General features: G+C 35.3%; 1 protein-coding gene across 1 annotated transcript in view; it reads left to right on the forward strand.

Annotated features, from left to right (window-relative positions):
• Window positions 1-1361: 1361 nt before the first annotated feature.
• Window positions 1362-26522, forward strand: part of KCNT2 (potassium sodium-activated channel subfamily T member 2) — a 281133-nt gene continuing 255972 nt past the window's right edge. Inside the window, exons 1-2 of the mRNA XM_027122465.1 lie at window positions 1362-1396; window positions 4182-4520. Of these exons, the coding sequence (XP_026978266.1) occupies window positions 1362-1396; window positions 4182-4520 (374 nt within the window). The remainder of the gene's footprint in view (window positions 1397-4181; window positions 4521-26522) is intronic.

Raw genomic sequence — 26522 nt, forward strand, 5'->3', positions numbered from 1 at the left:
CAGGCGGACTCTCAACCACTGCGCCACCAGGGAAGCCCAGTGCTTTATTTTTATTACATAAGTAGTACGTGGTCACTACGGGAAAGGTGGAAAATAATTGATTAACAACCACCACCAGAAACTTCAAAAAACCCACAAAAGCATAATTTCATCAATGCTAATAACTTGGTGTATAATAATCCAGATTTTTTTTTTCTATTTTGAAATGTATGGGCTTTATCTAAACAGAATCAAACGACAATGGTATTTGGTAACCTATTTTTGTTTGTTTATTTATTGGTTTTCCACTTAATAATATATTATGATTAGCTTTCCATCATTATTTGTGATGGCTTACTATTCCATATTATTGATGTACCAAAAATATTTTTATCTGATTTTCTATTATTGGGCAGTTACATTGCTTTGATTTTTCACAATCCAAGCAAGATTATAATGAGTGAGGCTACAAAAGAAAAAAGTTTATATACTTCTGTGCACCATTGTTATCATATAAATTGCTAATATCTTCCTAACATTATCACTGCCTTTTAATGAGACTTGTACATTTTATGTATGTCTGTATTTTTATTAATTCATACATATATATATATTTTTTTCTTTCATATACTCTGCCATTCCAGTTATGCCTAGAAGAACCTTCTCCTCATTTACTGTGTCCCTCAATATGTCAGGCATTTTAAAGGGCCATGCTAAACAATAATGTCCTCTTGGAATTTAACATTTAGTGTGTGTATATTTTTTAGTTGCAGAAAGCCCTTGCTGTTTGAAATATGATCACTCATATTGTTCTGAGTTGTAAGGCTTGTGTGTTTGGTAGCATGGTCTCAGTACCATGGACTTTTCTGAAAATTAGCATCTGAATTTGTTTTGTTTTCAGCATGAAAAGTCTGAATTTATAACAAAGACCTTTTTCTTGAGGATAGTGTGATACTTTCTTTTTTTTTTAATTATTGAAGTATAGTTGATTTACAATGTTGTGTTCATTTCAGTTGTACAGCAAAGTGATTCAGTTATACATATACGTATCTACTCCTTTTCAGATTCTTTTCTTTTACAAATCTATTTTTTTCAAATTCTTCATAATTTACCAGAGAAAAGTTTATGTATTTTCTGAAACAAGTGATATTTCTATATTTTGAATATCAAACATCCCAAGACTAAATACAGATAAATAGAAGATTCTTAGAAAGAAATAGAGAGGAATGTGTGACAACTTATTCACTATGCAGTGTTCTGTGGAATAATTATGTTAACGTACGCTGGTCTTCCTGCATCATTAACATTTCCTTAATCGTCTGTCAAGCAACGCAGAATTACAGATAGCATTAAAGAAATTAGAATTAGCTGCTGGAGCCGAAATGTTGACACCCTATCAAATCTTTCTAAAGTCATGGTAAAAACAGAAATCTTAATTCCTTTGATCTTGCAACTGGATGAAAGGAGTTTGTGGCTGTAAACACATTTCTTTCTCTTGAACAAATATCTGAGCAGAAGATCATAATGTCTCCACAGCTAGTTCCTTGTGGCTCCACTTTTGTGCCTTTTCCATGACTTCAGCCATCAATATCTGACTCATGAGAAAGGTACTGTAGGGTAAGCTACAACATCAAGGGGCTGAAAAAATGAAAACAATGTTCAAGTGCTTTTGTTGACATGGATAGAGCTATCAGTATTTGTTCTTTACTAATTTACTAATATCCCAGAGTACTTTTAATAATTTGTGATTTCAGTGAACTTATATTGCATGTTTTAATATATTTATTTTAATGATCAAAAAGAGAGATACATTTAAGAAAATTCTTTTAGCATTTAGTAATATTTAATTTAGTAATTTATTTTTGAGATACCGTAGCATAATTGAGTATATAACATATGCTCCCACTTTAAATCATTGTCAAATTGCTCTGATTCAACATAATATTCTGTTTCTAACATTTTTATTTAAATGGAAGGTATTTTGAATATGTTAAGCCCAACGTTTGTTCTAAAAAAAATCATTCAATCACATTATTTATTTTAAGATACATATTCAAGAGTTAAATATTTATGTATAGCATAACTGTAAGTATGACAGGTATGGGGCAATCTAATGCATAGATACGTCTTGCCTGACTTTTCCTGCTTTTGACTGACTACAATAGCTTTCTCTCAAATGCCAACTCCTGCTTCTGCTCCTTTTATTGGCGCATTTTAGGCCAGGCTGTCAGCCTTGCAGATGGGTTGTTTCAGATACACTGATGTCACCAGTCAAGGGAATAATTCTACCTAATGGGAAAGCGAAATTCTAACCAATTTTTATTACTGACGAGCAGTCTGAGGCAGTAAAAAGGAAACTCCCATAAAAGATATATCTCTACTTCATTAATGATTATGTATTTTATGATCAACACTTAAAACTAAAATGCTGCTTCCTTAAATGGACTGTAGTCAAGTAAAAGTTTGGGCGATAACCCATAGTGAATAAAGATTTATTGCATTTATTATTGGCTCTTAGGTCAATAATACCTTCTTTGGCTTGGATATCATTAGAAAATTAGAAGTTAATATATGCCATTTCTATTTGATCCTTGCTTGAACAAAAAGAGTCACTCTGAGAGAAGTGAGGAAAGGATCACACATAATTTGTTTTTGCAATTGAAATGGCAGCTTAAGAATTTCCTGTTGCGCTCAGAGGGAAACAAAGAATAATAAAATTAGTTGTATCTGAAGATATTTTTCAGCATTTGTAAATGCTTGGGGCCACCCAGGGTTGTAATATTGGGGGTAAAATGTTTGTTCAGAGTAATTCCACATCTTATTCACTTTCCAGAAGGTATTATCTTATGCAAAATCAAAAGGACTTGTTTTCAATGATCATGTGTTTACAATGATCACAGCACTGATGTACTAAAGAAATTAAAGCATTGTTTAAAAATGAGACAGGCTATTTTGACTGACAAAGCATAACCTTTTAATTTTTTACCTGCAAGTGGTCATTTTCCCATAGAGATGATTACCGAGAGTATAAGACTAGTGACAGGATGGCTGTCAATCCATTATTGATCATTATCATATTGTTTTTTCTTTAAAAATGTTTATTAGAGGTAGTTAATCAAAATTGATTTGAAGCTGAGAAAGTGGGTAAGTTAAAAGTAGGGGAGATATGGCAGAAGAAATCTAATACATCAGCAAGAGCTGTGATCTGAGAATCAGACTTGTGTTCGGTTTTTGCTCTGACACTATGTGTGAAAGGGATGCACCTTAGTCACATTGCTTGTCTATTCTGGGCTTCAGTTTCTAACTATAAGTCTAATTCCAAGGAACTTTTGTGCAGAAGGACTTATAGCCCTTTACATGTAGTGATTTTATGAGATAAACTGTAAGAAACATGGGGGTAAGTCTTCAAGATTCATTTTATTTTCATTGCAAAGTTGCACTTCTTTTAGATTCCAGCTTCATGACTTACTAGCAGTGTGACCTTGGGTAAATACTGAACTTCCTGAGCCCCATCTGCCTCATTTGTATAATGAGAATAATAATTCTTAGTTATTTTGTAATATTAGAAAAAAAATGCCAAGTGTGTGGCTAAAATGGTGGAGCAGGAAGACCCTGAGCTCACCCCCTCCCAGAGACACACCAAAATTACAAGTATTTATAGCGCAAATATTGATGAGAAAGACCTGAAGACGAGCAGAAAACATTTTCCACAATTAAAGTTATAAAGAAGGAACCAACCATAATGAGACGTGCTATAGTTAACACCCACACCCCACAGTAGGCAACCCATGAGTGAGGGGATAATCACAATTGCAGAGGTTCAAGGAGCAAGGGATCTGAGCCTCACATTGGGCTCTCCAGCCTGGAAATCCTGCACTTAGGAGACAAGTCCCCAGAATGTCTGGCTTTGAGGCCAGCAGGGCTTACCTATGGGAGAGCCAGAGGGCTGTAGGAAACAGACTTTGCTCTTTGCATGCACAAAATCTCACATGCTCAGAGTTTCAGTGCACAGGCAGTATTTGAAAGAAGCCTGGGTCAGACCGCTTGCTCATCTTGGCAGTCCTCCCAGAGATGCAGGAAGCAACTTGAACTCCCCTTGGGGATGTAGATACTGGCAGCAGTCATTTTGTGGAGCTCATTCTACCACAAGGACACTGGGGCTGGCAAGCACCATTTTGGGAATTCTCCCTCTATCTTTTTAGTGCTGGGGGCTTACCCCCTCACCAGCAGGTCAGCACCAGCCCCAGGCTCAACCTGGGCCCTACAGCCAGTGACCAGGACCCAACCCTGCTCATCGGTGGGCCAGCACCAGCCAGGGGGTCCCTGGCCCCCATAGCCAGCTGCCCTCAGACCTGGCCACACCAAATAATGGGCCAACACAGCCCCAAGATCTCCTGGGCCCCACAGCCAGCTGCACTAGGAACTGGTCCCGCCCACCAGCTGGCCTGTGACCACAGTAAAGGGCAGAACCTGGCAGCCAACCAGGCCAGGGGCCAGCCCTGCCTACAGTGCACCCAGAGAAGTTGGACCTGCTGCAATGGGTGGGCCCACACAGTCCACATAGGGGGCACCCCTAGATCATACAGCTCTGGTGACCAGATGGGAGAGTGTTGCTGGGCCTCATAGGACATCTCCTACATAAGGCCATTTCTCCAAGATCAGGAAATGTAACCAACCTACCTAATGCATAGAAATAAATACAGATAATTTGGCAAAACAAAGAGATAGAGGAATATGTTCCAAATGAGGGGACAAAATTAAACTTCAGAAAAATAACTAAATGAGGTGGAGGAAAGCAATCTATCCAATAAAGAATTTAAAGTAATGATCATAAAGGTGCTCAATGAACTCTGCAGAAGAATAGATGAGCACAGTGAGAATTTTAACAAAGAGTTAGAGAATATAAAGAATAGCTAAACAGAGCTGAAAAATAAACAATTGAAATAAAAAATACATTAGAGGGGATCAATGGTAGATTAGATGATACAGAGGAATGGATCAGAGAATTAAAAGAGTAATGGAAATCACCTATGCTGAACAGAAAAAAGAAAATAGAATTTTTAAAAATGAGGATAATTTACGAGACCTCTGGGACCAAACATGAAGGGAGAAATTTACAGTGACACAATAATAGTAGGGAACTTTAATACCCTACTTACATCAATGGACAGATTATCCAGACAGAATTAATAAGGAAACACTGGCAGTAAATGACATGTTAGACCAGTTGGACTTAATAGGTTTTTATAGAACATTCTATCCAAAAGCAGCAGAATACACACTCTTTTCAAGTACACATGGAACATTCTCCAGGATAGATCACATACTGGGACACAAAACAAGTATTGATAAAATTATTAAGATTGAAATCATATCAAATATCTTTGGCAACCACAATAGTCTAAGACTAGAAATCAACTACTAGAAAAACTGCAAAAAATACAAACACATAGAGGGTCAGCAATATGCTACTAAACAACCTGTGGTTCACCAAAGAAATCAAAGAGGAAATTTGAAAAATACCTGGAGACAAACAGAAACAGAAATACACTGGTTCAAAATCTATGGCATGAAGCAAAAGCAGTTCTAAGAGGGAAGTTTATTATAGTGATACAAGCCTACCTCAGGAAACAAGAAAAATCTCAAATAAATAATCCAACCTTAAACAAACTGGAAATAGAAGAACAAACTAAACCCAGAGTTAGTATAAAGGCAGAATAAAGATCAGAGCAGAAGTAAATGAAATAGAGAGTTAAAAAAAAAAAGTAGAAAACTTAGTCTTTGAAGAGATAAACTTGATAAACGTTTAGCCAGACTCATCAAGAAAAAAGGAGACATGGTCCAAATCTATAAAATCATAAATGAAAGAAGACAAGTTATGACTGACACCACAGAAATACAGAGGATCCTAAGAAATTACTATGAACAATTATATACTAATAAAATGGACAATTTAGAAGAAATGGATAAATTCCTAGAAACATACAATCTTCCAAAACTGAGTCATGAACAGATAGAAAATTTGAACAGATATTACCAGGAATGGAATTGAGTCAGTAATTTAAAAACTCCCAACAAACGTAAGTCCAGGACCAGATGGCTTCACAGGTGAATTCTACCAAACATTTAAACAAGAGTTAACACCTATCCTTCTCAAACTGTTCCAAAAAACTGAAGTGGAAAGAGGGCTTCCAAGCTCATTGTACAAGGTCAGCTCCACCCTGATACCAAAACCAGAAAAGACACCACAAAAAGAGAAAATTATAGCCCAATGTCTCTGATAGACATAGATGCAAAAATCCTCAACCATTATTAGCAAACCAAATTCAACAATACATTAAAAGGATAATAAACTCTCACCACGTGAGATTTCCTCTCATGATGTAAGAATGTTTCAATATCTGCAAGTCAATCAACCTAATACACTACACTAACAAACTGAAGTATAAAAATTATATGATCATCTTTATAGATGAAGGAAAGCTTTTGATAACATTCAATGTCTATTTATGATAAAAATTCTCAACAAAGTATAGAGGGTACAGAGAGAATAGGCTTCAACATAATAAGGGCCATATATGACAAACCCACAGCTAACATCATACTTAATGGTGAAAAGCTGAAAGCATTTTCTCTAAGGTCAGGAACAAGACATGGATGCCCACTCTCACCACTTTTACTCAATATAGTTTTAGAAGTCCTAACCACAGCAATCAGTCAAGAAAAAAAGAAATAAAAGGAATCCAAATTGGAATGGAAGAAGTAAAACTGTCTTTGCAGATGACTTGATTCTATATGTAGAAATTCCTAAAGAGCTAAAGACTCCACACAAAATTATTAGAGCTCATTGATGAATTCAGTAAATTTGCAGGATACAAAGTTAGTATACAGAAATCTGTTGAATTTCTATATGCTAATGACAAACTATCAGAAAAAAATTAAGAAAATCCCATCTACAATTGCACCAGAAAGAATAAAATGCCTAGAACTAAATCTAACCAAGGAGGTAAAACATCTGTACTTGGAAAACTGTGAGATGCTGTTGAAAGACATTGAAGACAATACAAACGGATATACATACTCATGGATTGGAAGAATTAGTATTGTTAATATGACTATACTACCCAAGACATATTCAGTGCATTCCCTATCAAAATACCAACGGTGTTTTTCACAGAACTTGAACAAATAATTCTAAAGTTTGTATAGAAACACACAAGACCCTGAATATCCAAAACGATCTTGAGAGAAAAGAACAAAGCTGGAGGTATCACACTCCCTGATTTTAAACTGTACTACAAAGCTACAGTAATCAAAGTACTGTGGTGCTGTCACAAAAACAGACACATAAATCTGTGGAACAGAGTGGAGAGCCCAGAAATAAAACCACACTTATGTGTTCAATTGACCCATAACAAAGGAGGCAAGAATATACAATGAGAAAAAGAGAGCCTCTTCAGTAAATGGTGTTGAGAAAACTAGACAGCTACAGTGAAGAATCAAGCTGAACTATTGGGTTGGCCAAAAAGTTTGTTTGGGTTTTCCATAAGATGTTACAGAAAACCCGAACAAACTTTTTGGCCAACACAATACTTTCTCACACTATATAAAAAATTAATTCAAAACCGATTAAATACTTAAATGTAAGACTTGAAATCATAAAGCTTCTAGAAGAAAACACAGGCAGTGCACTCTGACCTCAGTCTTAGGAATATTTTTTGGATCTGTCTCCTCAGGCAAAGGAAACAAAAATAAACAAATGAGACTACATCAAACTGAAAAGCTTTGGGACAGGGAAGGAAACTATCAACAAGACAGAAAGGCTGCCTGCTGAATAGAAGATATTTGCAAACCATATATCCAGTAAAGGGGTTAATATCTAAAATATACAAAGAACTCATACAAAAATGCAAATAACCTGATTAAAAAGTGGGCAGAAGACCTAAATAGACATTTTTTCAAAGAAGACTTACAAATGGCCAACAGGTAACTGAAAAGATGCTCAACATCACTAAATGGGGAAATACAAATCAAAACCACAATGAGATACCACCTCACATCTGACAGAATGGCTATCGTCAAAAAGACTACCAATAACAAATGTTGATGAAAATGTGGAGAAAAGGGAACACTAGTGTACTATTGGTGAGCATGTGAATTTGTGAAGCCACTATGGAACGAAGTACGGAGAGTCCTCAAAAAATTAAAAATAGAAATGCCCTATGATCCAGCACTTTCAATTCTGGGTATTTACCTGAAGAAAATAAAAAACTAATTCAAAAAGATGTATACACTCTAATGTTCATTGCAGCATTATTCACAATGGGCAAGATATGGAAGCAACCTAAGTGTCCATTGATAGATGAATGGATAAAGAAGAGGTGATATATAGTATACACACACACACACAATAAAATGTAACTCAGCCATAAAAAAGGAGAAATCTTTTTGTGACTAGGGTATTATGCTGAGTGAGATAAGTCAGACAGTGAAAGACAACACACAAACTCGCTTATATGTGGAATCTAAAAACCAAAAGAAATAAGCAAAACAAAGTGAAAACAGACTCATAGATGCAGAGAAGAAACCAGTGGGTGCCAGAATGGAGAGTGGTGGGCAAAATAGGTGAAGGGGTTAGAAGGTACAAACCTCCAGTTTTATAATAAGTAAGTCACAGGGATATAATATATAGCATAAGGAATATGGTCATATATTGTAATAACATTGTGCGGTGAAAGATGGTTCCTATACCTATCCTGGTGATCATTTCTTAATGTATGCAAATGTCAAATCATTATGTAGTACACCTGAACTAGCTTAATGTTGTACATTAGTTGTATACAACAATAAAAATAATAAAAAATACATTCTTAGCATATAGCAGACATATATTAAGATGGTATTTATGACTAATCTAATACAAGTACATTTTGGAGATGAAAATTTTTATTGGTGATGAAAATTTTTTCCTCTTATTAGTCATTTGGGATTGTTTTTTCCTTCTGTTTCCTTTTACCCATATTTGTCAACTTGCCTTGCACATACTTAGGACAAAGTGCTTGAGCTATGTAATTGTTGAAGATGCATAAGTGTAAAAACAGGTTTCTTGAATAGTTTCTTGACCTACAGATTGGATCTTTTCATGGCAACTGCTGAACTAAACAAATTAAAAAATCATTTGAACATCTGCAGATTACAGTGAGAAATGAATTCAACTTGAAGCTTCATGTATTTCTTTATATGAATTATGTTCCTTCATGTGCATCAGGAACTTTGTTTCACATTCAATTATTTAAAGTAATGGAAACTTTTCAAATTGCAACTTTATTTTTTTATTTAAATGAAAGATTCTGCGTTATTAAGAATATATCCTTCATATGCTAGAAATATATGCTGCTTTCAAAGGACACATGCTGATTTATAAGCGGAATAATGGTTTCCTATTAATATTCTTCCCTGTGAAAGAAATTCAAGCAGCTTTTAAAGTACTTGAAACTGTAAAGATAACGGCCTCATTTTGGGGAAATTTGTTAGATTATTAATACCATTGATTTTAGGTCACCCTCTTTTGCTAGTAAAGTGTCATTATGTGTGAATAATTCGGAACACATTTCAGTTAATTTTAACCAACTTTATTTTCGTGTGATAGATTTCTATGTGTGTACTTTCAGCCTTTGTGGTAGTAAAACCTTATACTTTGATAACAAAAGACAAATTACTGAAGCTAATAAATGGCTCATAAATGCTCTGAGGTCTACCTTTTCCATTCCCATTAAAATGAATAAAAGATAATTTGCCATTTCAAAAAACCCTTTGTTTCTTCAACAGGAAATTTTGAGGGGTATACTGTAGAACCAACACACTGTGGGGAATGTAAAAATGTATAAGGCTGTTAGTGCCTTTGTGTTGGTAACATTTAAAGAACAGACAAGAATACATTATACTATCCAAGTATAACTACAAGATAGGTCCTGATCAAGGATTAGTACAAGTGATAACTTCATATTATAACTATGTTTATATAATATATATACAGTTGACCCTTGAACAACACAGGATTGAACTGCGTGGGTCCACTTGTATGTGGATTTTTTTAAATGGTAAAAATTACAGTAGTACGTGGTCTGTGGTTGGTTAAGTTCAAGGATACAGAGGGCCGACTGTAAAGTTACCAGTGAATTTTTGACCGATCTCTAACCCCTGCATTGTTTAAGGGTTAACTGTATATATAATTTGTATACAGGTATGCATGTGTGAACATCTCGTTGTTCACATCTCATGAATCCACACATTTAGCCAGTTTTCCAACTTTTCCATAGCTTCATCATACACTATAGATCTCAATTAGACATTTTCCAGAGCAGGCTCACATACAGATCAGTGAACTTCCTTTTTCTGAAGGAACATTGAACTCACAGCCAATAACACTAATTTATTCCTGAATGAAGCTTATCTAACAAGCATATTTTCTCCATAAAGTACATCCCAGCCTGGCATCTAGGAACCCAGACAGTACTTCAGCATTGTGGCTTGAGGGTTATTTTGAACAGCGAAATCACCAACAAAAAGCACACAAAATGCAAAAAACATGACACTAAATAGACCATAGAAAAGGCACTTGTTCAAAGTATGAGAAGTTTTATATATATATATATATATATATATATATATATAAAATATATTAAAATATATATATATAAAAGAAGTTAGAGCATCTTGTTCAACCTCAGCTGAAAACTCGCCCTAAAGACTCATATTTTTTTGCTGCTTTGTGAAAATCCACAAATGACCGTGAAACTACTGAGAATGTTGATTTTGTCATTTTCTATCTCTTCACTAGCTATTCAACAACTAAAAATCACTGAAATATCACTTTTCTGATATTTGATTTCCTGTTAAATGACACCCACATCTAATCAGATGCTTGAGCTAGAAATCTGGGAGTCAAATTTGACTTCTTTTCTCCACAGGGACCTTGATATACAACAAATCACCAAATTGTCTTATTTGTAGCCCTAAATAAGTGTTCGTTTTTAAATTTACTTAACATCACCTTTTTCCTGGACTACTGGAGTTTCCTCATATTTAACCTTGACCCTTTAAATGCAATGTCTATACTGATTAGAACTATCAAAAACCACAGACATAACAAATAATTCTCTATCTAAATGGCTCCCCGTTACCTTTAAAGTCCAATTTCAAACTCCTTAATGTGGCTTATGAAACCCTGACACCTTTCCATGATCACCTTCCTTTGCTTTCTCTACTCCAGTCATAACAATATAAAATAGATGTAAAAACTGAAGATTATATAACAAAACACCCCCTGTATTTATAAAAGTTGAAACCTGGCATTTTATTTAACTTAATTTTCTCTAAGCTAGGGGACAGTTTAACACAAAATTATATCTAATTTGATTTTCCTATTTGTAGCTAGAGATGTATGCAAAATGAAATTTTGATAGCTAGGAACTGCCGTAATAAGCTGACACCCCAAATATTAAATCAAGATAGAAATGTCCTAATGCACTTCTAATGTCATTTTTCAATATTATTTATGATAACGATATTTAAGATATAGGAACATGAAGATCTTGCTTAGCACTGAAAATAAATCTGATTATGTGTGATTTTAATGTGAACTGTATTGTTTTACATCGTATAATTTGCATCATATCATACATCGTATTGCCACTGGCATCCAGTTGCTCTTTTTTTTTTCTTTTTTGTGGTACGCGGGCCTCTCACTGTTGTGGCCTCTCCAGTTGCAGAGCACAGGCTCCGGACGCGCAGGCTTAGCGGCCATGGCCCACGGGCCCAGCCGCTCCGCGGCGTGTGGGATCCTCCCGGACCGGGGCACGAAGCTGTGTCCCCTGCATCGGCAGGCGGACTCTCAACCACTGCGCCATCAGGGAAGCCCCAGTTGCTCATTTTTTATCTTGATTCTTGATTTCTCTCTGGAAAACCACCTATTCCTCCATCTCAGTCCATGGGCTTTAGTGCCTTCCTCCCTCCACCCCACCCCTAATTAAGCTCCAGATTTGAGACCGAAGAATATGGCCAAGGCTAAGCCAATCAGAGAACTTCATCCCCTGAACTCAGTGTTTATTTTAGGGATGGATATATGGCACAATCAGATCCATTGACACCCTGTGGTCAATGAGATTCTGGTAAAGACTTGCTTCTTCTTCTCTGCACTTCACATGAACAGATGAAATTTCTGAAGCAGTTGTAGAGATCTAATTACCATAAAGGAAAATCCGTTTCAGGATAAAGTAAGGGAAATGAAGCCTGGGAGATGGAGAAAAATAAAGTCAGTGAAATTGATGAGCTCCTGCTTCAAGCCATTCCGTCAGTCAGTCCCAGGCTGGCACTTTTCAATTATGAATGAGTTTAAATTCCTTTTTAATTTAAGATAGTTTGAATAGGTTTGTTTCCTCAATTGCAAGCTGAAGTCTTAAGTGATATAACACATATCAAATAATATAGTCAATTCAGGCATCTGCAAGTTTTTTGAGTCAAAGCATAAATATGTAAGATTTAGTAACTTCATTACTGCAGATTTTACTGACTCTTTGTATAAATTATAACATTCTTTTGGTATATGTAAATCTGTTCTTCATCAGAAACTGCTGGCATCTCTATTAATAATACTTTTTGCATATGTAGTATCTTTCAGCATTTGTATATAAGAGACCTATAACATTTATGGACAACAAAATTAATTTTTTCACTTTAATTTTAACTTTTGTTAACATGAATTAATACCAAGTACATTTACAAACAAGTTTAATAAGAAAAAAAGGGTAGAATTGTCGGATATGCATGGAGAAAGTGAAAGCTGGTTTGAAATGGAATTGCCAAGTAGAGATTCTTTCTGCATAAACATATTGTTAAATATAATTATAGAGATCTTTATATTCTTTGGTTGTTAGATAAAACTACACATATTCTTGGCATTTCCATTTTTTCTTTAAATGAGGGAAAATATGATTTCATCATTAAGAAGAAAAATTCCATTACAATTGAATCTCAGTTATTTTCACAAGATGTATCTATAATCAGGCTTTAATTACACTTCAACTTTTTTCTAATTCTAAGGAACACCTTCCTTGCTAATGGCGAGCCAGTGCTTGCTCAACTGTTATAAATATAAAAATGAAATATTCATATTTTCATAAATACTAGAGTGGTAAGCAAGTTTGCATGGTATTAGTATTCTTGAGCTTATCATCTATTTTATAGTGTAGAATGACTATCTTTTAACAGAAAACTAAAAGCCTTGTATTGATATTTAGAGTTGGAAGCCTTCTTAATAGGGATTAGAATGTGAGGTGGCAGCTTTCTGAGTTCTGGTGACAAACCTCAGGATCCTTGAAAGGGTCATGCTGTAGTTATACCCATAGCTGTGGTTGCTAGTAAAATTGCTTTCATCTAAAAAATGCTACAAATGCTTTACAACCATCCTCATAGTTCCTTTCCATGAATATTGTCAATGATCGTGAGCCAGGACCCAGAATTTTCCCCAATTTTTTTTTTTTTTAGTACTTTAAAACATATTTTTCAATTTCCCTGGACCAGAGACTTGGGTTCTGACAAGAGGTTCAATCCATCCATCTGGGATGGATTCTGTCATCCATTGTGGCTTTGTTTCATTTGTTCTTTGAGATGAGCTCTATTCATTTTTGTTTCCCTCTTAAAAACTGATGATTGTAATTCAGACTTATTTGATCTGAGAGATATCTTACATGTTTCATTTCAGGGGCAAATAGTTTCACGATTCTAAAAGCCATGTTTTGGCAGAATTACCAAAGTGATACTTTTGGAATTTAATGATTTATTAATATGTAAAAGAAAAATATCCAACAGAAATGAATAAATGGAAATCGACTATCTTATATTTTTATATAAATATAGAGATGCCACTGATTAGTTAAATATGTAAATTACTATTCAAATACTGTACATGTACTTATTTAAATATTTAAGTAAATATATAAGTCAATATTCACATGGTACACATTTTTAGCCACATTTTATCAGTAATTTTTGTGAAGTGCAATAGTTATTCTGAAAGTATCAGAAAGAAAAATATATGTATTTTCAATAGTACTTCTCCCACAGAGAAGAAAATATTGAGGAGTGAAGGTTGAAGGAAATACTGGGTGGAAATTTCAAATATGCCTCCACATCAGAATGTGTAAAGGAAGGATGATGGAAAATTAGAAACATCTTCAGAAGAGATTTTAAATTGACAATATGATTTGGCAGATAAGAATGTAAATAATAACGAGCAAAAAGCAAACTTTTATAGCAAAATTCATTCAACACTCAGCAAATATATTGAGTACCTGTTATGTGTACCTGGCACTGTGTTAGCTTCTGAGAACACAATCAAAATGAGCAAAATAGACATAGTTCCTGCGCTCACAATTTTAGAGCCAAGCAAAGCCATTACTAGCAGCTTTGGAGGGACACACAGCAAGAAACATGCCCTCAAATCAACTCTTGATGAGGCTTATAGTTCGATGTTATTAATGATGCATTCCATCTGGTACTTGGTAGCTTCCTGTCTATTTCAGTCTATTTTTGCTCTTTATTCTTGCAAAGCACTAAGCTAAGCGGTTTCTGCTTTGCTCAAGGAGGGTATACATTTTCAAAATGTAAATGGACCCAATTTCTAATTATGTAAATATTGTTTAAAAGTTAACTTTTTCCTTCTTTTACATTTCTGTGTTCTATGCCATAGAACTAGGTTTGTGCTCTGTAAGGTTTATTTGATGGATAGACACCTTTCAAAAGATCATTCTGATACATTATAATAAGCACTATGGTCAAAGGAATCGAGTGCGCTAAGCAAAAATACATGTGTGTCACTTAAAGACTTTGGTGAGGAAGGAGGTTGGGGTGGCATCTGAAATGAGAACTGAAGGAAGCAGAGCAAGGTGGAGAAGGAAGGCAAAAGAAAGCTTAATTAGTTTGAGCTGTTCATTTTTCTTAAGATCCAGCTGAATATTTTTTATTGAAAAGTAGTGGACCCACAAATTTAAAAGCCCAGTAACTCGTATGATAATTAAGTCTGGTTGAGAAAGTAAAGAGGGACTATGGCATGCTAGAGTATCCGTATTATCCACAGCAAATCAGAAGCATGCATTTGCAAACTGACAAATGTGTTCTTCCTTTTGGAGCAAGGTAACTTGGGAGTTCTTGTTGCCCAGCATAGATGCCAGATGGCAGTAGCCACAGATTGCCAGCCACTGCATGCTGATAGTTGTCAACTTTGGATGCTAACGTGGTGTCAGCAGCAACTACTGCCAAATAATTTTTCACTCCATATATATTAGTGAACATCCACTCTATTCTAGGCCCTGGGCAAACAGTTATAAGCAAAAGCTGATAAGTATCGCTCTAGTGGAGCTTGCGATTTAGTGAGGCTTTAAGTAACTGTGCGATGACAAATTTTATCCTCAAACCAATCCTGAATTTTTATAGAACTCTGGATGATAGAATTGGAATTAATTGGGGGGAGCGAGGGGATAGCATAGGGAAAATTAGCAGGTAGATCAGAGTATCTCCTTTCTCAGACACAATAAGGTGATGGGAAGAAGAAAGTGGGTGGTTATTTCCTTTCCAATACTTCCCTCCGTCTCACTATACATCCCTAGGTATCTAATCTGGCAGTATTTGCAGTGGTATCTAATTAAAGGTCATGGCTCAGGATAGAAGACTTTGCACATCACAGTTCTTTCAGTGATGTGAAATATTTTGCACCTATTTTTCTAGATTGATACATGGATGAAGTTTCCAGTTGGGTTCGATATTTATATTTATCACTTGAAGTTTTGTTTCACTTTGTTTTTCCATACCTTGCCTTGAAAATCAATTTTAACCTGCAGGCAGGTTTAAATATCTTTAGGTCATTCTTGCAAGCTGGTGTTGACCAAACATGTTGATTATAAGCATTTTTTTAAAAAAGTTTCTTCTTTCTTATTCTGCTAAAAGATTTGTACTGCTCGAAGAACTCTGGAGAATAATATTAATATATGCTCAAGTGAAAAGAGGATTCGGGTATAACTACATGACTTTTGTGTGTACCACCAGAAGCATGGATTTAACATCAGCTCAGATTGGGAGAAGATTCCAGGGGAAAAAATCAGAAATTTAGGTCTTGGTTATGCCAAGTTGGAGACATCCACTAGAGATCCCGGTAGAAAAGTTGAGTAGGCAGTTGAATTTGAATGTATGAGTTTAGGAGAGAGGAGTGGGTGGGATATATAAATTTGGCAAACTTGGGCATAGAGATTCATTACTCTTTGAGTATAGCTGCAAAAGGATGGATTTTAAGGACAGAAGGGAATGAATGAGCCAAGGATACCCAGGAGGAGTAAACTGTAAGGTGGAAGAAAACCAAGAGAATAGAGTGAAGAAAGGGATTCAAGGATGAGGAAGTGATCGACTCTGCCCAATGCTGATAGAATAGGTTAGATGACCTGATTTCTGCATCGTGCCACGTAGAGGTCACTGGTGACCTTGATGATTGCAGATTTGGTGGAGAAGTGGAATAGGCTTAAGAAAGAAGAAGAGGTGAGGAATTGAAGCCAATGATTTTAGGTTTATTGTTTGTAAGTGTTATGGGCTGAATTGTGCCCTACAACATTCGTTATGTTGAAGCCCTAATCCTCAGTACTTCAGAACGTGACTGTATTTGGAGACAGGGCCTTTAAAGGGGTAATTAAGTTAAAATGAGGCCATCAGGATGGGCCCTAATCCAGTCTGACTGGTGTCCTTGTAAAAAGGGGAAATTTGCTCACACAGAGGCAGCACGGATGCTTGAACTCAGAGGGAAGATCCCATGAGGACACAGTCAGAAGGTGCCCTCTGCCAGCCAAGGAGAAAGGCCTCAGGAGAAATCAACCTGCTGGCACCTTGATCTTAGACTTCCAGCCTCCAGAATTATGAGAAAATAAATTTCTGTTGTTTAAGTCACCCAAGTATTTTGTAATGGCAGCTCTAGAAAATGAATACAGCAAGTCTCAGTGTCTCTTTATTTCTTTCAGTACGGATCAATGCATGGCCAAGACGGCTAAGTGCATTCACATCCTCTTCTGCTATAAGAGATTTTCCTTAGTTCATGCACTGATGATGTACATTGCCTTTTCAATAACCCTGGTTCTTTCTAGGGGATTTCTGTGGGAGATTTCTTTGCCAGGTCTCCTGTCTATCAAAATAGAAACTCCATATCATCAAAAATTGGCAGAAAGCACCAGGGTGAACAGCAGATTTAATGCTAACTTATATCTCTGGTTTCTTAATTTCTTGTCTTTTCTGGCTTCTAAGGATTTCCCTTACTTTCCTACTAACTAAGATATACACATTAAAAAAGTGGTGTGGTGTGTGTGTGCGTGTGCGTTTAATAATTTATTTAGCTTCTCAAGGTATTTCATTTGGGAAGAGTTTATGGAATATGTTTTACCATATTGTCAGAAGCAAAATCCTGAGTTACTTTGAAGTCTTTTTTTGTGATAAAGCAGTTTGCTGTTATCTATACGTTGCCAATGTAATCACAATCAGTTGCTTGCTTTTTGATCAAGTTGAGTTACCGTTAAACTCATAGACAATCTATCTAAAGTAATTTCCAGTGTCTCTTATCGGATTCTCTGGAAGCAGAGAAGATAAGAGTTTGGTAAGAGTTTGATAAGAACAAACTCTTGATAAGAGTTTGGGTTGTGAAAGGTGTGATCTCAGGTAGGCTGGCTCATTGCAACCGAGGCAGAGCCTGTAGCAGCTTAGAGCTAGCAATTATCCAGCTATCATTGAAGGAGAGCGGTCTGGGTGCCAAAATTCCATGTCTACCAAATTCAGTTATATGGTACTTAATCATGGTACAGTCTTAGGAATAATATTTATTTACTAAACTAAAATAGTTGAAGGTGAAATTGTTAGGCAGTATTTCTTGTGTAAATAAAATTTAATCCAATAAATTCCAAAAATGTCTATCAGCTATGGTTGTATATTTTATAATCCGTTTTACTATATTTTGTAATCAGAAAAAAAATACAATAACTTAAAAAATAAAAAGTAAATTTGGGGTGGAGATGGTCAAAGTACAGACCTCCAGCTGTAAAATAAATGTCCTGGGCATGTAATATACAACATGGTGACTGTAGTTTAAAATACTGTATAGCATATTTGAAAGTTGCTAAGATAGTAGATCTTAAAAAAAGTTGCTAAGATAGTAGATGTTAAAATTTCTCATCACAGTTTACTCCTCCTGGGTATCCTTAGCTCATTCATTCCCTTCTGTCCTTAAAATCCATCCTTTATCTCAGTAAAAAATAGCAAAAAGAAAAGTAAATTTGATTTATATACCACGATGTTTCTTTCTTGGTTAAAGCTCATATATCATCAGGCTTAGGCGTATGGGAGTTAGACTGCCTGGTTGTGAATGCTAGGTCCACCATGTAGGATTTGTGTGATTTTGGGCAAATGCCTCTGTCTCCTAATCTGTAAAATGGAAATAGTAATAGTACCATTAAGGGTATGTCTTGAGAATTAAATGAGGTAATACATCTGTATGTTCAGTGGAGTGCTTGGGTATTTTCAATAAGTAGCTCCTCCATGGTACTGTCACTGTTTATTAACACATTTCTTGGCTTCTATTCAAGTTCTTTTAATTATCTGGCTTCTTCTCTACCTCCCTGCTTTCCCATATTGCTATTACCTGATACACTTCCTGTGCTCTAGCCATTTTAACTTCTTTTAATTCCATAAGTGTACTATACTTTTTCTCACATTTTTTTTCCCTTTGTACCTGCCATTTCTTCTACTTTTTTTTTTTTTTGCGGTACACGGGCCTCTCACTGTTGTGGCCTCTCCCATTGCGGAGCACAGGCTCCGGACGCGCAGGCTCAGCGGCCATGGCTCACGGGTGCAGCCGCTCCGCGGCATGTGGGATCTTCCCAGATGGGGGCACGAACCCGTGTCCCCTGCATCGGCAGACGGACTCTCAACCACTGCACCACCAGGGGAGCCCTCACCATTATTTTTTAATAAGAGTTTAAAAGTTTCCTTAATCTATGTAAAGGTGATTTAATCCATATGGTGTGAGATAGGGGTCCAATTTCACTTTTTTTTCCTATTTGGATAACTGTTTAAAAAATCAATTTATTGAAAGTTCCTCTTTTTACTATTGACCTGTCATACTCTTTTTGTTACATAATAATATTCAATATATGCATGAGTCAATTTCTTGACTGTTTTATTCCACGAATCAATTTTTCTTTCTCGGTGCTATACTTATAATCTTTTAATTACTGTAGGATCATAAGTCTTGATATCAGGTAGGGAAAATATCTACTCTTTATTCTTCTTCACAAATGTCTTATTTAGTTTAATCTTTCACCCTCTATAGAATCAGCTTATCAAGTTCCACAACATTGCCCATGTGATTTTGATTGGAATTTTATAGAACCTTTGGTTTATTTTATAATATAAATACCAAATTGTTTTCCAAAGCATTTGGGACAACTTAAATTATGCTGGTAATTAATAAGAAGCCCTTATTAGAGGAGGAACTGTTAGAGTACAATTTTCAAAAGGTTAAAAGATCATGTCCCTCATCCAAATACGAAATGAAAACTTGTCAAAACTTACATTCAACTCATTGATTAAGGAGGGAAACAGTACTAATTTAAAACTGGTAGAGTATTGAAGAAGCTAGGTATTTCCAGGCAATGTCATAATAAGGTGGTTGGGTTAGCAGCCCCACCTCCAGAAGTCCTACGGGTCCATGTGCATTAACCTTTGGAGCTTTCTCTTTTGTTGGGTGGAGATTCTTTGCATGTCTACTTGACACAACTTTGCTTACTAAGGTCTGTTCCTCCATGGTGGTAAAAATGCACAGAAAATACAAAGTCAGCATTTTATTAAAAGAACATCTAGTAATCTCTTTTGCTTACTTCCAACTTTTGGATAATTTTCCTGACAAAACTGACAGCAAATGTTTCTGTAGTGTAACAGTTTCATGTTTTAACTGTATCATTTTCTACCTTCTTGGACAGTTTGGGAAAAAAGTATTGGGAAAGTACTCTGAGAGAAACTTATTTGACTGTTAAAATAAGATGATAACCAGATTTTTAGATTACTGCTATGTTGTTTGTCATATACATAGGTTTAAATTGATTTGACATTTAGATTTTATGTTATTTAGTAAAAATATAGACAATATATTTATTACTTATTAGAAAAGTGCATGATTTTTTTCTTATTTTTTCATAATAAACCAACAAAACCTAAAAATCCATTTATGTATGTAAGAGAATTGTGAGAAAATGGTGCACTGTTAACATAGAGGAATATATAGAAGAATACCATGCAGTGTTAAAAATGACAATCTAGGCCTGCATCTTCTATGATTGAGTAAAAATAATTACGTTATAAATCAGCAGATGTAGGATAATTTCCTTTATACTGTTGTTTAAATAATTGACATGTCACCAGATGCTTGTAAATGAAGCAAAACTAAGTTTATTTAAACTCCCTGAAGTTAGTGAGTAAGCATTAGCAATGCTTCAGAAGATGATGTTAGAAGTGAGATATTTATTAGGCTTTGGAATAAGGGCTCAAGTGGTGTAAGAGGGATCTTTCATGGTGAAAAAGGATGTCACTTAGCATTGGCGGACACAGCAAAGTGAGGGTTTTGAACTCTTAATGAGTAATAAGTAAAAAGACAATGCAAGTCTTAATGTCTTATAAATAAGTGATGTGTTTGCCTAGGTAAATGGGCTGTTGTCCCCAATAAATTGATCTGTAGGAGTTTTCTGGGGTAAACAGTGAAGTTATTTATTGCCTTATATCCTCATTTTTCCTAAGCAAATATCTTGGAGGAATCAACTACATCAAATTGGCATCAGTGATCCACAGTTTTTGTTTTTCCCTTTATAAGTGTTTATTCTAGGAATATTTTTAAGCTACCAACATACCAGAAAAAAGTTATTTGCCATTGTCCAGTTGTTTGTCTCACGTAGAAAGTATCTTCTTTAATTTTCATAACCTGTTAATGGAAATAATATCCACATTTTACAGAGAATAAATGTTAGGAAATCTGATAATCAGATGCATATCATCTGATTCCAAAGTCTGTGCTCTTATCCCTCTTAGCTGTTATACTTCACTACAAAATAAACAAATAAATGAACATACCAACAAACTATTGTGGAAAAAAATTCAGTTTCTCTAGAAAACCCATTAGATTTATTGTAATATTTATTGAGTGAAATTCTATTTGTGACTGTTTCCCCCTCTTTCTCCAAATTGTGGGACCATGTCTTTAACTGTATTCAACCCAGTATGATTTATCTATTAAAATCATATATGTTACTTAAGTAAGAATATTAAGTAATAAAATAAATCCTAAAGAAATGTGTGTCCCCAGTGAGCTGTGCCTATTACTGATCTATGACTTTTGAGGTGCAGAATGGGAGAGGGCTTGCAGAACTGATTTAAAATCTTATGACATTGGTGCAAAGAATTCAATAAAACTAAAAGGTGCTTCTTTCATTGCATATGGAAGTCTTTGTGTAATTTCCAGTTTCATACTAACAACTGGCATCTGTTGATCATGCCCTGACTATTTGACACCCAATAGCTTCCTCCCCCAAAACACACACATTTCTTCCCAAACTGGGCTTTGCTATTTAATCATGCCGCCCATTCCTAGCAATCCTGGGCTGTGGGAGCATTGTTATATTTTTCCTTCAAGGCTTTAAAATGACTGGTGCAAGAGTCCAATCTGAGTTAGAAATTACATGGTGTCTTCTATCCTCTTCTTATCTTATATGCATACAGAAAAAGCAAAGAGGGTTTACATGTTGTAGTTGTTATGAGTTTTGATTGGGAGGCCGTTAGGCTTGTGGTGAGGCCATGCTACCTGTAGTCGTTATTATGTAAGTTTATCCGCCTTCCTGTGGCTAACAGCTTTATACTTTACGAACGTATGTTTACATTTATGCATGTTCATATATTTGTGTATATATATATCTTTATACCCTGTATGAGTATGTATATATACCTACTTGATCCAGACCTGCCCGCCACCATGCAGTTGGGCCAAGGTATGAAGAAGCAAAATCTTTTTGCAATTTAAGGGTGAAAAAAGTGTATCTTTATACCTAAATAAAGCTAAATACTTATTCTAGCTTTCTTTATGTTTTGCTTCCTGTGCATAGGCTTAAGTTAAATTGGGATTGCTTAAATTTAATTATTTTTAGAAAAATGGGGAAGTACAGAGAGTAGGTCCTGAAAATGAACATTGACATGAGGACATGAGTTTTCAAACTGAAGAGAGACTTGAATAAAAAAGTACTCCTGGGTGGACTTGTAAATTGTTTTCCCATGGAAACCACAAATCTGTTATTTCCAGCTACCAGCAAGCTGTGATTACCAAGGAGTGACAAAAGCATAAATGCTATTATTGAGGGGTATCAGCATTATCCAGAATGAAAGAAAATTGATGAGTGATTAGCACCCCAGGTTCTTTCCTCATTACCATTACATCTGTCTATCTATCTATCTATCGTCACTATATAAAAATATATATCTATTTAAACATATATATATATATGTACATGTACTATATATAAACATATATCTATTTAAACACATATATATGTGTATATATATATATATGTGTATATATATATATACATATGCATATAATAATAGCTGGTTTCCCTTTCTGAAAATGACATTATTTAAAATTTTATTTTTAAGATGCAGAGAATGCTATTGAAAGTCTCCAGAATTAATCTCTGCCTCCTTATAAGATGTTACCAACTAAAAGAGGTGAGAAAGTTAGGCTTGCATAATTATGAAAAGAATAAGATGGGCAAAAAGATGTTGGGAAATGCTTTAGGAAGGACTCCAAAGTATTTAAAGTGAGGTTATTTTTTGTGTATGTAGTAAAGATTGGAAGCCAGGTAGAAGGCCTTTGGAAGCACTTGAGCATGAACTGGTGAAACTAATTTTTTTAAATGAGAAATTAATGGTAGGCTTATTTTTTAATTTATTGTTTTACAAGGTTCCACTTGAATGGTAGCTCTGTTAAATAATTTAGTTACCTGAAGTTAAGAGTGAATATTTGGAAATGGACAGGAACCTGGTTTAGAGTCAAGAATCAAAGGGCAGTATTAAACAAACACTTCTCAGTGCCCCTGTGTGGGTTTGGTGTTTGCAGTCCTCTTTTGTAAGACTTTGCAGGTGACCTAGAACTCTCCTAATAATGAAGAACTAACTTGATGAGGAGGCAGGAAGCAAGAAGTAGTAACAGAAGGACCAGTGTCCCAATTCTGTCTCAGTACTAGCTATAAATTTGGGCAAGTCGCTAAAATTATTTGAATTGAAGTTTTTTCTCTATAAAATAAAGTTGATGGTGGCCTTACCCAAGTCATAGCAACACTGTAAAAATTAAATCAATCAACAGTACTGGATTTTTTTCTAAATGTTCATTAAATCATGGGGAGATGGTGCAAATAAACAAACACATCCAAATTAATAAAACTGAAAAAAAAAAAAAAAAAAAAACCGCTGCAGGGAATGATCATTAATCACAAGGTAGACCAAGTTGGAATAAGAGCTTACGAGGATTCAGCTCACCACAAACCCAAGTTTTGCATCCTCAAAATAGTTATAACCTAAGGAAAGGAAGATGACTTTATCTATTCCACTACACTATCGACTCAGAGTCCTTAAGGTTTGTACCAAAGAAAGAACTGGGGACCTTCATTCAGGCATTGAACAGGAATAGGTCCCTAATAGGTCTCAAGTAACTTAAGAGATACTTAAGACATAAACATGAACAATATGGTCCCCACCCTCATGGAACTTACAATCTAATGGACTTACTTCATATGACTAAGAAGCGCTACCGTCACCATCACAGAGAATGATTGGAAGGGAAGAACAACAGTTAGACCAGAAAGTCCAGGTAGATATTGCCTTGTTTGAATGAGTGTAGTAATAGAAAAACTGGTACCTGGACTCCATGACCAATATCACAGCATCAGAGGAAAGCAGGAAGGGAAAAGCACCAAGTGGACACAGAGGAAGAATTTTCCTTTGGTAATGATCTGTATGTAGCATAATTTCCAAAAGAGAATATCTGCAAAACTTTGGCATCCTAAACAGAGTCCAAGGCATTATTAGAGCAAAAAAAAAAAAAGTGTTTCTGAAAGAATGGTGCACTGACAACCTGGGTCAGAATTATTTTTGGTATTTTAAAGAAAGTAAACAAGAATTTTAAGACTGAAACAAGGAAATTGCCTTTTAACAAGATCCTGCATAATTTTTATGCTAAATTCAAGTAACCAGAGCAATGGAAAATGGGAAAAAAATAAAACATTTAAATCAGTATTAAGGCAGTTGATATTGTTAAGACAAATTGATGATGGTTATACAAAAAAATCTCTATATACTTAAAATTGTTCCAGAGAATAAAATATCTGGAGAGTTTTTCAGTCTGTATTTGAAGATATTAGAATAATCTAAAGGTAATAGCACATCAATCTTAGTTATGAGCATAGAAGAAAATCTCCTAAAATATAGGAAAATGAATCCAGCAGTAAATTACATGAATAGTTCACTATTACAAAAACAACTTATTCCACAACTGAAAAAAATAATTGCCTAATAGAAAAACTATTAAAATAGTTTACCAAATCAATAAATCAAGAGAAAAACAAAAATGTACCATCAACTAATAGATTCAAGACAGGTTTTTTTTAACATCAACATTCATTCATTCCTGTTATGAGTTTTAGTAAAACATAAGTATTTATTGCAATCTCATAGTCAACAATATAATTACTGCTATAGCACTAGAAGCCTTCTAAGAATGCACACCATGGTTATTTGATTATTTTTTTTTCATCAAAAGGTTCTAGTCAACGTAATAAGACAAGAACAATAAAATGGGAATACAAATATTGGAGATTTCCAGATGACATGATTGCCTAGAAAACTCAGAAAATAAACCTGAAAAATATCACTACCTATGAGAGAGTTCAACATGGTAGTCAGTTACAGTATCAAAAACAAAAGTTAAAGGTTGGAACAAAACACTTTTAGAATAGCAAACAATATAATAGGATCTGCCCAAATAAAACATTGTTGACCAACATAAAAATAATGTTATTAACCAATGGTAACATATGTCAGTAAGAACAGATATGGCCTAATAAGGATTGCAACTTCACTTTATTTTTTATTAAATACACCCATTTCCACTATTATATTAGGATAAATGTGACAAAATGATCTTAATTTTATTTTGAGTATAAACATGTGGAAAAATCACATTTTAAGGATTGATGAGGGCAGATTTGCCCTGTTGTATTGTTCAAAACCATATAGTTTGAGTCCACTAAAATGACCTCCTGGATGGAGGTAAGTTCAGATAAAGTTAGATGGGAGGAGGCAGGCCATAAAAGAGGAAGGAAGGAAGGAAGAGAAGAAGGAAAGAGGGAGAGCAGAAGAGAGGAAGGAAGGAAGGAGGGAAGAAAAGGAGGAAGGAAGGAAGGAAGGAAAAGCACATTTAAATCTGGAAAGGGAAATACTAGGAGGATGTTGAAAATCAACTAAAATCATGAAAAAAATGGGGAAAGATAAAAAGTAAACTCTGTCCTAAATCTCTGAGTACTAGAGAACTTTATGGTGCTGGAGAGTTCCTGAAAGTGTACAGTACACTAAGTGGCGTTGATTCCCAAAGAGTTGCCGTTGGATCAAATAAAAGAAAAATCCACTCCATATTATAAATAGTAAACCCAAAGGACATTTTTTTGTACCTGTTAGAAGACATGGGTCAAAAAGCATTTTGTTTGTTTTTTGTTTGTTTTTTTTCATTTTAGCTTTGAAAAGCATTTGTATAAATTTATGCTTTAATATCATCCATGGTCCTCAGTGATATTGACTTGGAGAGATCGCTAGATTAATTAAGAGTTTTGGGCTTCCCTGGTGGCCCAGTGGTTAAGAATCCGCCTGCCAATACAGGGGACAAGGGTTCGAGCCCTAGTCCGGGAAGATCCCACATGCAGTGGGGCAACTAAGCCCGTGCACCACAACTACCGAACCTGTGCTCTAGAGACCGTAAGTCACAACTGCTGAGCCCATGTGCCACAACTACTGAGCCCACGTGCCTAGAGCCCGTGCTCCGCAAAAAGAGAAGCCGCCACAATGAGAAGCCCATGCACCACAATGAAGATTAGCCCCTGCTCGCCTCAAGTAGAGAAAGCCAGCATGCAGCAACAAAGATCCAACACAGCCAAAAATATAAAATAAAATAACATAAATTAATTAAAAAAAGAAAGAATTTTACTTCACACGATATTATACTTAAAATGGAATTTCGAAGTCATTTAATGAGAGACCTCACACCATGCAAAATTGTTTTTACCTCAGGAAAAAAATCCAGTCACTTGCAAGCTCTTATCTAGTCTTTGGCACATTTATATGGATTGGCGAGCTCTCCACTTTATAATGATGGCCATTTC

The sequence above is a fragment of the Aethalodelphis obliquidens genome, unplaced genomic scaffold (assembly GCF_003676395.1).
Source record: "Aethalodelphis obliquidens isolate GAN/ISIS:26980383/991018 unplaced genomic scaffold, ASM367639v1 scaffold24, whole genome shotgun sequence".
Classification (NCBI taxonomy): domain Eukaryota; kingdom Metazoa; phylum Chordata; class Mammalia; order Artiodactyla; family Delphinidae; genus Aethalodelphis; species Aethalodelphis obliquidens.